This window comes from Eubalaena glacialis, chromosome 8 (assembly GCF_028564815.1).
Source record: "Eubalaena glacialis isolate mEubGla1 chromosome 8, mEubGla1.1.hap2.+ XY, whole genome shotgun sequence".
Lineage (NCBI taxonomy): Eukaryota > Metazoa > Chordata > Mammalia > Artiodactyla > Balaenidae > Eubalaena > Eubalaena glacialis.
Genome location: NC_083723.1, coordinates 2,338,344 through 2,352,031, shown reverse-complemented (window position 1 = coordinate 2,352,031; position 13,688 = coordinate 2,338,344). Strand labels below are relative to the sequence as shown.

Genomic DNA, 13,688 nt, shown 5'->3' with positions numbered 1-13,688 from the left:
TCAACATACTCATTATTTTAAAAAAATTTGGTCAATGATTCAAATAATTTCTTGCCTTCTTTCCATTTTTATCAAATAAGAGATTTATCCTCATTCTGCTTCTTAGAAAGAAAACAGGAAACAGGAATCTGATTTACATGATAATTTTTGTTCTTGTCAGGTTTTGTGAGGTATAGTTTCATTGTTTTTTTTTTTTTTTCTTTTTTTTTTTCCTGCATAGGGTGTCAGGAAGCCAAGTGATTATGATGATGTCTCCTGATGCTTTTATTTGTAGTCTTGCATTTAAATATAGTTAATTGGATACCAGATTTGTAGCTAATTAATTCATAAGCACTTCCTTAACCAAAATTGTAAATGGCAGCAAATTTGACAGAATTTATTAGAAGTACAAGAAAACCATTTAGACTGTAAAAATATAGTAATTCAGTAATAGAATGAGTTGAATGCAGTATATTGAAAAACACTTTTACAATTATTTATAGAAATCTTCATCGGAGGGGTGTAATTTGTAAGGTATCTGGAGAAGTCAGTAGATGGAGATGCACCATTAGTGGTTCTAGATGAGCACGATTTCATTTACCCCTGCTCCTGACCACATGAGAGGTGCAGGTGAGCACAGGAGAACTGAGCAGAGCTAGCTGGCTTGTAGAGGGTGTGAACTCATGACCATACCTCACGCTTTACCAGGTAAGGCTTACCAGCCACTGAGAAGTATAAGCCTCTTGTTACTTTTAGGAGTCAAGCCGGAATAATTACTACAAGTAAAAAGGTAATTAATTATAGATCAGAATTATGCCTTAATTATTTTGTAAATTTGATTTTTGAAACAGAGCTAGAAGTTTTAACATGTGCTGTATTGCATCTTTAAAGCTAATTTTTCTTTATTTACAGAGTGGAGCAGATGTCTCAGGATATGCTTCTTAAAGATTCTTAAAGTACATTTCTTTAAGAACATTTAATTGTTAGAGTACCTTTCTGAAAGTACATTTAATTTCAAAGAGCTGTCTTGTTTTTGCTCTTAAGCCCATCCATATATTATTCAAAACCAAAGGGACCAAAAAGTTTGGTTATATATTGAAATATTTTCATTGTGTTGTATATGGAAGTACATTTAGAAATATTTGAGATTTATAGGTGATATCTTTTCAGTTTTACAGGTGTTATTTATATTCTATGAATTCAAGAAAAAATAAGGACCTTGAGAATTTGTTTCCCCTGCTTCTAAATACATAAGCATCCTTATTTGTTCTAAAATTACATTTATGTGATAATTTTTTCATACTGTATTTCTATTTCAGGCTAAAAATCTCATAGAGAGATTTTTTAATCAACAAGTGGAAGTTCTGGGCAGACGTGCAGAGCCGTTGCCTGAGATATACTACATTGAAGGTACTCTCCAAATGGTTTGGATTAATCGCTGCTTCCCAGGGTATGGAATGAATATCCTGAAACACCCAAAATGTCCTGAGTGCTGTGGTATGTAATGAACTATGATTTTATGGTTTATACGTATGAAAATTCACTTGTCTTCATTATGCCTAAGTGAATGTCTATCACTTATTTTTACTATCATTTAGGTTTGAAGTAGTGTGTTTGAAAAGACTGTGTCAATTTGAAGATTTAAAAGAAAAAGGCCAACTTAATTCTGGCCTTGTTTTAATACTAGAGTGACGAGGGGTTGGGGTGTTAGGCAGTTGTCTGGGAGGAAGCACAAATACTAGTTATGAGACACCTAGAGTTACTTATCTTAACAGCCAAAATATATTTCTTTTAGAATCAATTTTTGAAGAGTTTACATTTGTATAGTCTGGTTTAGGTAACTTTTTACTTTTTTTAAAAGTAAGTATATGAGTTGCTTTATTACCAGTTGTTCCTTCTGACCGCTGATCCTAGCACTAAAGGATCTGAGCAGCTATCTGGCTTCCCCATCTTTGTGCTCATTATAGGACCGTCTGTAGAGGCTGTTTAGGATGAGGATGTGAGTTCACAGTCTCTGAATTTCCATCTGCAGCTGTGGAGTGAGCCAATTAACCTTCAGTCTTGAAAGACTTTCTAACATAAATATCACTACATTAGTGCCATTGTTTGAGTCTTCTCTGTTCTTCCCTCTTTTCTACTATCTTATGTTAGATTAAAAACCTTTTCATATGGTAGAGCACTAAATATTATTTTTGCTTTGCTTTATTTAACTTGGTTAGATTTTGCTTTACTTTTTCATAATTTTGTTTTTGCTTAAGGATATGAAATTTGACAAAATGTACTGAAAATTTATCTCAGGAAATACAATACAAATTTAACAAATAAAGCACTTACAAATGCCAACTTTGTGACTGTTTTGATAATCTGTGATTACGCATTATCACGCTAGAGCACAGAAAATGATGAAGAAAAGCCTGGCAATGCCAAACAGTGAAACCAAAACTTAGTAGTTTAGCTGTCTGTTAAATACATTTATATTGTCTGTCAATAAAGCCTTAAGACAAACTAAAAATTTTAAATAGTTGCATCTCATTAATTCTAAGAATTTTGAAATAAACATAGCTCTTTCAGTTGAAATGATAGGTTTCATCATAATGATGAAATTATTATGAATAATAATTTCATCATTGGAGTTTTTTTGTGTTTATAAAAGTTCAGATAACACAATTTTCAGGTACTCTAATTTTACCATGTAATTATAACATTCAAGTTATTATATGCTGCTATTTGATCGAGTTCATTAAGCAACTCTTTTATTCCTGACAACAAACACCATGGGAAGTATATAATAAAACTGTTATATAAATCTCCAAAATATTTTCTGCATCTAAAATACTGCTTTGCTCTCCCAAATATATGTCTTGGCCCACAGAGCTTAGAGATACAGGAGATACATCCAGGAAACAATTAGAGAACAAGAGACCACCAAACTACAGGGAAGAGAACAGAAAGGAGATTATATAAAGCAAACTAAGTTAGAGATAGGATGAATCTCTATATAGGATTAATATAATTGAAAAAAAGGCTTTCTGAGTGATTTGAGACTTGAGGTAAGACTTTGAAGATACAAGCTTAGCAGGTACCACCCAAGCAAGGGCATGACTGAGTGTCAGATTTCTGGGGGAATTTTGCTTGACTGGGACTAGAGGATTAGTATCAGAAGAGCTGTGGGGAATGACAGGCTTTGAAAGCAAAGTGGGAGAGTTCAAATTTAATGTGGCAATTAAGAGTCATATCTTTGCATAGAGGAGAGAAATAACATTTATTTTTTGAATTTTATGGGATCATTATCATTGCTCAGTATACTTACCAAGTAATGATTTGCTGTATCTCAGTTTGTGTTGTTCTATGGTAAATAAATATTTTAATTTAGAATTACCTTTATGCTATTATCATCTCTGTTCGATTACTTAAGCGAGACTGAGCTCCTTTTTTGCACAGAACTCATTAAATATAATGTGACCTTCAGGTCCCCATCATATACAGTCATTTTTACAGAATTTTTACAGTGATTAATACAGTCTATATTACAGAAGGCTATCACTCTAAAAATTTTAAAGAGCACATACTACCCAAAAAACGTTTATATCATTCTCCAAATTGGTAGGCACTATAAAATATAACAGTAGTTACAAGACAAAATTAACATATTAAATGAACTTATCCATTCAAGTGTGAAATGGAATACTAGATAGAAGCACATAAAACATATGAGATACTTTGTAAAGTGACTTAACTTCCAAAATGAAGACACACCAAGTTTATGTTCAGCAAGGATTGAGATAAGCATGTCTATTATGTGAGGGAAGTTTATGTACTTCCTCAGCAGTTGGTAAAGTAAACAGTGACGTTTTCTTCTTTTTCGGATATCTTTACTCATTTAATCTTTATGTCTAGATCACAGATAAAGATTGTTTGCTTATAAACCTAGAGACTTAACATTTCTACCTGTATTATTTTTCTCATTTCTAGTTAATTTAGCATTTTAAATTGATTTTTACTGAAAGTACTTCTTTACACATTTATCATTGCTTACTATATGCATCATTTTGTCAATCATTTTGACACTGAATAATGAAAAAGTTCTAATTTGTGAATTATAGATGTCTCATAATTTCGTAAATTATATCATAAAGATACTACAACCAAAGACCAGCTAGAATATTATATTGTTTCTTATAGAATTTTTTAAAACACAGATTCTAAAATATGTTTTACTGTGTAATTTCTGTAGTTTCTATTATTTCTGTAAGACTGTGTATTTTGCTTTCCTTTTTATTTTATTCCTATTTAAGCTCATCAGATAACATTTTTTTTGACATAATATCCCACTCCTCCTTCTTCTTCGTCTTTAAACTATGGCACTGTCTCAAAGTTACCTGAAGACCTTCTCAAAAATGTATCCAAGGTGTGGGAGCCACACATTTACGTTTATAAGCATCCTAGGTGATTTGATGGACATGAAAGTTTGAGTCTCTTGAGTATTGGTGTTGATAAAGTGATACCTAGATAGGACGCCTTTCCTCCTAATGAGGCAGCAGACTGTTTTTTATTGAATGTTATGGATGAATGTATAGCTCACTAATAGTTTATGCAGCACTGTTGTTTTCTGTTGCTTTCTTTATAAATAAGGTTTTCTGTTGCACATCCAAAGCTTTGGGGAGTCCCAGGAAACTTAAGCAAGGAGCTCTTTCATGGTGATATAGTGTTTGTGTTAGTAGTTAGAAATAATTAGGTTACAGGTTAAACATCTTGAGATAATTTTATTAATAAAGTATACTTTTGTAATTTAATTATGCAGTGAAAGTGAATTGTTTAGTAGATACAATTGTTTTTAATAAGGTATTTTAGACTCTAAAAATTTATCCTGCTCAGACATGCAACCACGAACTCTTGTTTTAATTTTACATCTAAGGACCAAAAAAAATGATAACAAAAAAATATGCTGTCAACAAAGCAGACTTTAAGGCAAGAAGTCTTACTAGTTACACAGAGAGGCATTAAGTAATGATGAAAGGATAAGTCTAACAAGAAGAGGTGAAAATAAAATATTTCTAAATCTGTGAGGACTTAACGTAGGTCTGAAATACATAAAACAAAAATTGTCAGGTAATACTGGCATATAAAACCATATAGAAAAAATTAAGATTGGACCCAGCTAAAAATTCACTTCCAGATGTATTACAGACATATCTACATAAAGAACTGTAAATGTTTTAGAATATAATGAGAAAATATCATGTCTTCAGCATCAGAAAAAGATTTCCAGAAAAACACCCCAAAATCACTAACTTTAATAAAAAAAGATTTTGTCTACATAAAAGTTGAGTGCTTATGTTTATCAAAAGATACTGCAAAGAGAGAAAATATAATCTACAGAATGGGAAAATTGTTTATAATGGATGTAACCAACAAAAGACTAGGATATATAAAGAACCCATAGAAAACATTTTTTTTTAAAGTTATAATAGTTAACATTTATTGACCATTTATCAGTTTCTATATTTTTTTTTTTTAGAGTATTAGTCATTTTTTATTTTTTATTTATTTATTTATGGCTGTGTTGGGTCTCCTTTTCTGTGCGAGGGCTTTCTCTAGTTGTGGCAAGCGGGGGCCACTCTTCATTGCGGTGCACGGGCCTCTCACTATCACGGCCTCTCTTGCTGCGGAGCACAGGCTCCAGACGCGCAGGCTCAGCAGTTGTGGCTCACGGGCCCAGTTACTCCGAGCATGTGGGATCTTCCCAGACCAGGGCTCGAACCCGTGTCCCCTGCATCGGCAGGCAGATTCTCAACCACTGCGCCACCAGGGAAGCCCAGAAAGCATTTTTTTAAAAGACGAAACAATTTTGAAAAATGGGAAAAGATTTGAACAAGTAATTCACAAAAGAGTAATTCCAAATGGTCAATGGATCCATGAAAATATGTTCAACCTTTTTGTAATCAGGGAAATGTAAATTAAAAACAAAATGAGCTCCTACTACGCAACTATCAGGTGGGCAAAAAATAGTCTCAATACACTAGGTGTTCAAAGAAATGTGGAGTCTCAGAGCAGCATACACTGCCTGAGTGAGTATAAATCTTGCCCCTTGGGCAACAGTTTGGCATTATTGTAAACATGACGATGCACATCCTCTATGATCTAGCATTTGACTCTCAGGGAAATTTCCTCTCAGCATATTTTCTCATAGTCCCAAACTAGAGACAACCCAAATGTCTATTCATAGTAAAATGTACAAATAAACAGTGATGTATTCATACAATGGAATGGCTATAATTGGTGAATGGGAATTACAACCACATGAATACATTTTATAAACATAACTTGTGGAAAAGAAGCTAAGCACAACGGAATCCATGTAATTTAGGCATAGCTAAACTCTGTTTTATAGAGATTTATTTGTGAATGCTGAAAGCTAAAACCATAGTGCAATCCAAGGAAATTATCACCATGACACAGAAGAAGACTAGTGCTGACTTGTGAAGGGGAAGGAGTGTGAGTGGGTGGGACATAGGCAGAGTGTTAAGGGGTGGCAGATTTCTACGTTACGGCCTCAGTTGTTTCTAGACAGGTTTTCTATGCAAGCATTCATTATATTGTACATTTATGTCTTATTTTTTCTATGTGTTAGATTTCATAATAAAAGGTAAAAAATTAAAATTTTCCCTTAAAGCTTGAACACCATTGTTAACAACACTAAAGGCACGCTAAGGAAAAATAATAAGTGCTTTCTTTCTCTAATAATTCAAATCTATCATTTGTGTATAGTATCACCTGATTTTTGTCTTCATAAATTTATAATTTTAATAGAGCTATCAATAAATGGTTCAGTGGGAATAATGAAATTATAATGACTTTTTTTCTGTTAACCACTAAGTTGTAAATATCATTCCATATTACTCTACTGTCTTCTTATTACTTTTATTTGTTAAAAATGACCAACTAATCGTAGGAATTATGTTTAAACATTTTGTTTATGTTGGAATTTAGATTATTTCCTATTTTTATTATTATAGTAAATGTTATTTACAAGAATACTTAACCAGCTTTTATTTTTTGAGTATTTCCTTGTATAAATTTACAGAAATGTGAGTAATAATCTTAAATAATGGGCATTTTGAGTTTTCACATTTTTGGTGTGTTATTTTAACAGTTCACAATGTTCACACTATCTTAACCTCTCTCACAATGTATGTGTAACTACAGACATTTTCGAATGTCCTCTAACTGCTTCTGAGCATGACTTTTCAAAGATTAAAAAGCAAAATTTTATAGCCGTGTAGAGTAAAGACTGTGTATCTCTCACCCTGCTGCGTTCTGCTTAGACTGACATCCTTACCTGGGAGATTTCACAGGTCTGCCTGCCACTCAGGGCTTGTTAACTGGACAACCGTCCATAGCACTTTATAACTGCTCATTCATTCCCTTCTCTCTCCCCCACTGCCTTCCTACAGTTAAATTCTTGTTTAGATCTTTCACCCAAATTCATCTGCTTGTCTTCATTCCCACTGCAGTCATCTTAATTTGGATTCCATTTTCTTGTGCCTGGAATGATTAGTCTTTTCCTAACTGGTATCCCTTTACTTTTTCTCCTTTTCAGTCCATATCTCACATTGCTTCCGATTATACTTGTAAATTCCAAGTGTAATCATCTCATTACTTTAAAACCTACAATAATAAAACCCTGGCTTCATAGCATAACTTACTATACCCTTTGTAAGCCAAATCTTATCTTGAGCAACTAACCCTTTATTGTAACACTGATGTCATTTTTTATATTTTATTCCTCCAGGAAATGTGTTAGAATTCAGAAATACATAGCTTGCTTACTAAGTGTCTGGCACTGGGGATACATTGATGAGAGACATGAACAAGTTGCTTCTCTTGTGTTTGTATTTTGTCTGGTCAAGCAGCTTATAAACAAACAGGTGAATAAAGTCATTGCATATGATGATAGGCACAATAACAAGCATTAAACAAGGTGATATGATGCACCCTAGTGTACCTGGCAGGATTTAAACAGTAAACAGGAGGTCTGCGCACTAGTATTTTGAATAGGATTGAATGAAAGTGCCACTGTCAGAGGTCTAGGTAGGGATAAGGGATGTTGAGGCCCTGGGACTACAGCATCTTGAAGCAGCTACCATCCATAGGCTTGAAGAATGAAGATGAGGGAAGAATGAGACAGTGGCCTGTGAGAGCTGGGGAAACAGGGCTGCCTGACACCAGCTGAGCTGTAGGCGCACAGTGAGGCAGCCACTCCATAAAACTGGCAGGAGGCAAGAGGAAGATAAATGTCCTGTCCTGCCGTCCTCTCATGGAGCCTTCCTGTGGCCAGACCCAAAGGAAGGGAACCTGGGTGATGGAGTCTATAGAGCTTAGCTCCAAGAGAGGGAGCAGGGCAGAGAAGGGTGGGTGATGGACCGGGTTTGGGTTCAATTGGAGACTACCATGGAGAGTGTCTAGGGTGAAAATAGGGGATCCATTAATTGGATTGTCAAGCATGACTTCACTCAGAAAGTGACTCCTGGGACTTCCCTGTCGGTCCAGTGGCTAAGCCCCCGTGCTCCCAATGCAGGGGGCCCGGGTTTGATCCCTGGTCAGGGAACTAGATCCCTCATGCCACGACTAGGAGTTCGCATGCTGCAACTACAGATCCTGCATGCCACAACTAAAAGATCCCTCATGCCGCAGCTGTAGATCCTGCATGCTGCAACTAAAAGATCCCACATGCCGCAACTGGGACCCGGCTCAGCCAAATATAAATGAATAAATAAATAAATAAATTTGTTTAAAAAAGTGACTCTTGAGTTGAGCCCTGCATGATAAGTGGGAGAAGATTATACAGAGATTTGTGTACTGAGTTTTCCTGGCAGAGAGAAAACACATACAAAGGCATGACTAAGCATGACATGCTTCAGAGCTGATTACTGGCCACGGCAATAGAAAGTAGATTTAGTATATTTAAGACACAATCAAGAAAAAGTGTTTATGGAATGTAAAAGCAGGAGGAAAGGGAAGAATAAAGAGTGGTTCTTATGTTTAAGCATGAGTAGGTGGTATATACTGAAATCCCAGTTGAATTTTTTTATATTATGTGAAGTTGTCTGATTTTATTTCATGTAGAATGCCCAGTTTCTCAGTATGATTTATTGAAAAGTTCATCCTTTATCCAGTGCTACATTTAAGTATCTCTAAAGGTAGATATGTTTCTGAATACTCTTGTTCCACTGATACGTTAGTCTATCCCCAGCAGTCGCACTACTGGGCATATACCCTGAGAAGACCATAATTCAAAAAGTCACATGCACCCCAATGTTCATTGCAGCACTATTTACAACAGCCAGGGCATGGAAGCAACCTAAATGCCCATCGACAGATGAATGGATAAAGAAGTTGTGGTACATATATATAATGGAATATTACTCAGACATAAAAGGAAATTAAATTGGGTCATTTGTAGAGATGTGGATGGACCTAGAGTCTGTCATACAGAGTGAAGTAAGTCAGAAAGAGAAAAACAAATATCGTATATTAACGCATATATGTGGAATCTAGAAAAATGGTACAGATGAACCTATTTGCAGGGCAGGAATAGAAACACAGGTGTAGAGAACGGACGTGTGGACATGGGGGGAAGGAGAGGGTGGGATGAATTGGGAGATTAGGTTTGACATAAATACACTACCATGTATAAAATACATAGCTAGTGGGAACCAGCTGTATAGTACAAGGAGCGCAGCTCAGTGCTCTGTGATGACCTAGGTGGGTGGGATGGAGGGTGGTGGGAGGGAGGTCCAAGAGGGAGGGGATATATGTATACATATAGCTGATTCACTTCATTGTACAGTAGAAACTAACACAACAGTGTAAAACAGTTATACTCCAATTAAAAAAAAACAGTTATAACTTTTAATGAGTGTCAATCTCTGATAAGGCATGTCCTTTTGTATTGGTTTGGCCAGAAAGTTCGTTCGGGCTTGTCTGTAACATCTTACAGAAAAACCCAAGCGAACTTTTTGGGCAACCCAATGTTATGAGATCCATTGCCTCTCTATTCAGACTTTTGAATCAGCTTGTCAAGTTCTATAAAAATGGCTGTTGGATTTTGATCGCCACTTCACTGAATCTACAATGCTATTTGGGAGAATTGTCATCCTACCAGTATTGAGTCTTTCAATTCATGAACATGGTGTGTGTGTGGGTGTGCGCGTGCGCACGTGCACATGTGCTTCTTCATTAAAATATATCCCATTAAGTCTTCATTTAAATGTATCCCAATTATAATTGTTCTTATAGAGGTCTTACAAATATTTTACTTAGATTTATATCTAGGTAATTGATTGTTTTAAATGTCTTATTTTGATATAATGTTGGACTTCAGAAAAATAGTACAAAGTATTCCTCTTTAACTTTCACCAAACTTATTGGTATAGGCTGAATATTTGTACCCCCAGTAAGTTCATATGCCAAAACCTAATCCCCAGTGTGGTGGTATTTGGTGGTGGGGACTTTGGGAGTTGATTTTTGTGTATAATGTAAGATAAGGCTCCAACTTTATTCATTTGCATGTGGATATCCAGTTTTCTAGCACCATTTGTTGAGATGACTATCCTTTACCCATGGAATGGTCTTAGCCTCCATGTTGGACATCAGTTGACCGTGTACATGAGGGTTTGTTTCTGGGACCTCTCTTCTGTTCCATTGGTCTGTATGTCTGTGTTTATGCTAATATCACACGGTTTTGATTACTGTATCTTTGTAATCAGTTTTGAAATCAAAAAGTGTGATTGCTCCAAATCTTTCTTTTTCAAGATTTTTCTGGTTATTTCGTGGATCCTGGAGTTCCATGTGGATTTTAGGATGAGGTTTTCTATTTCTGAAAAGAAAAAAAAATACATTTGGGATCTTGATAAGGATTGCATTGAATTTGTAGATTGCTTTAGGTAGTATTTTTATCTTAATATTAAGTCTTCCATGAACACAGGATGTCTTTCCAAATTTACGTTTCCTTTAATTTCTGTCAACAATGTTTTGTAGTTTTCAGTGAACAGATCTTCTGCCTCCTTGGTTAAAGTTATTGCTAAACATTTTATTATTTGTTATGCTAAAGCAAATGAATTGTTTTATTCTTTTCCATGTTGGATTATTCATTGCTAATTTATAGAAATACAACTATTTTAGCATATTGGTTTCACATGGTGTGATTTTGCAGAATTTGTTTATTAGATTTAGTAGGGTTTTTAGAGTGTTGATGATTTTATACATATAAGATCGTGACATCTTTGAACAGAAATAATTTTATTCTTCTTTTTCAATTGTATTCATTTATTTTTCTTACCAAATTACCCTGTCAAGAACTTCTGATAATGTTGAATATAAGTGGCAAATGTAGACATTCGTATTGTTCTTAGGGGGAAAACTTTCAGTCTTTCATTGTTGAATATGATGTTAGCTGTGAGTTCTTTGTATATGGCCTTTAACATGTTTAGAGAGTTTTCTTCCATACGTAGTTGATTATTGTTATTATAAAAGGGTATTGACATTGAAAAAATGTTTTTTCTATGTAAATTGAGATTAGCATATGTTTTTTCCCCCCACATTTCATTCTGTTAATGTGGTATATTTTATTGATCAAGGTTTTGAATGTTGAATCATCCTTGCATTCTGGGAATAAAACCCACTCGGTCACAGTTTACAATCCTCTAAATATGTTGCTAAATTTGGTGTCCTTATATTTTGTTGAGGATTTTTGTATCAGTATTCATAAGGGATATTGGCCTAATTTTCTTGTAGTGTCTCATCTGGCTGGCTTTATAGGATGAGTTAGGAAGTGTCTACTCCTCTGAATTTTTGGATGAGTTTGAAAAAAGAATTTGTGTTACTTCTTTAAATTTTAGTAGAATTCACAAGTGAAGCCATCTGGTCCTGGGTTTTCTCTCTGAGTAGGTTTTTGATTACTGATTTAATGTCTTACTAGTTTTACATTTATTCAGATTTTCTGTTTCTTTATGTGTCATTTTGGTAGCTTATGTGTTTCTAGAAATGTGTACAGCAACTATACTCCAAAAAAAAAAAAAGAAAATCAAAGAAAAAATAAAAATAAAAATCCTAACCCCCCAAAAAAAGAAAGAAAGAAATGTGTCAATTTTATTTAGGTTATACAACTTACTGGTGTACAGTTATTCATAGTATAGTTTTATATTGCTGTTTGTGTAAAATCAGTAGTAATGTCCCCACTTTCACTAATATTGTTATTTTAGTATTTTAAGTCTTTTCTCTTTTATTCATTGCCAATCTAGCTAAAGTGGTTAATTTTGTTGTTCTTTTCAATGAACCAGCTTTTTGTTTTTGTTTTGTTGATATTCTCTATTACTTTCCTATATACATATATATATTTTTTTACCTCAATTTTAATCTTTATTATTTCCATCATTCTGTTGGCTTTGTGCTCAGTTTGTCCCACTTTTCCTACTTCCTTAAGTGAAGTCAGTTTACTAATTTGAGATCTCCCTTTTTTGATCTAAGTATTTAGAGTTAGCACTTCTTTTGCTGCATCCCATAAGCTTTAGCATATTGTGTTATCATTTTCATTTGTCTCAAGTATCTATTTCCCTTGTGTTTATCAATTGATTCATTAATTGTTTAATAGTATATTATTTGATTTCCAGATATTTGTGTACTTTCCAGTATTCCTTAATGTACTGGTTTCTAGCTTTATTATATTGTAATCATAAAAGACACTTTATATGATTTCAATTTTTTTAAATTTATTGAGACTTTTTTTGTTGCATAACATATGATCTATCCTGAAGAATGTTCCATGTGCACTTGATAAAAATGTGTATTTAGCTATTCTTGTGGAGGCTTCTCTGTATGTCTCTTAGGTCTAATAGGTTTATAGTGTTGTTTAAGCTCTCTATTTCCTTATTAATTTTTTTGTATGGTTATTATTAAAGGTGGGTTACTGAAGTCACTAATATTTTATAGCTCTCTGTTTCCCTTCAGTTCTTTCAATGTTTGCTTTATATATTTTGAGACTCTGTTTCTAGGTGAGGTGCATATATGTTTATAATTGTTGTCTCTTCTTGATGAACTGAATTGTCCATCATTAATATGTAATGTTCTTGTAACAATTTTTGTCCAAAAGTTAATTTTGTCTGACTTTAGTATGGCCACCCCAGCCTTCTTTTGATTAATCTTTGCATGTAAGATCTTTTTCTGTTCTTTCACTTTCAGCCTATTTGTGTTTTAGAACTAAATGGGTCTCTTGTAGTTAATATCAGTTGCATCATGTTTTTTTTTCTTTTAATCCATTCTGCCAATATCTGTCTTTTGATTGGAGATGTTAATCCATTAATATTTAAAGTTATTACTTATAAGGAAGGACTTCTGTCATTTTTCTATTTGTTTTCTATATTTCTCATAGCTTTTTTGTTCCTTATTTCCTCCATTCCTGCATTCTTTTCTGTTTAGTTGATTTCTTGTAGTGACACTTTTTGATTCACTTCTCATTTCCTTTGTATATATAGTAAAGTTCTTTTCTCTGTGGCTACAATGGGAATGAAATATAACATTCTATTATAACAATCTAATTATAACGGTTATCAACTTAACTGCATTCAGATATAAAAACTCTCCTCCTTTACAACTCTGCATCCCCCTTAAATTATTGATGTTCTAAATTATATCTTTAATATTGTGTGCCC

The 13,688-nt window shown here is 34.0% G+C and overlaps 1 protein-coding gene across 1 annotated transcript in view; it reads left to right on the top strand.

Moving 5' to 3' along the window:
- ZPBP (zona pellucida binding protein) overlaps positions 1 to 13,688 on the top strand; it is a 93,825-nt gene that overhangs the window by 55,455 nt on the left and 24,682 nt on the right. Inside the window, exon 7 of the mRNA XM_061197524.1 lies at positions 1,299 to 1,476. Within this exon, the coding sequence (XP_061053507.1) occupies positions 1,299 to 1,476 (178 nt within the window). The remainder of the gene's footprint in view (positions 1 to 1,298; positions 1,477 to 13,688) is intronic.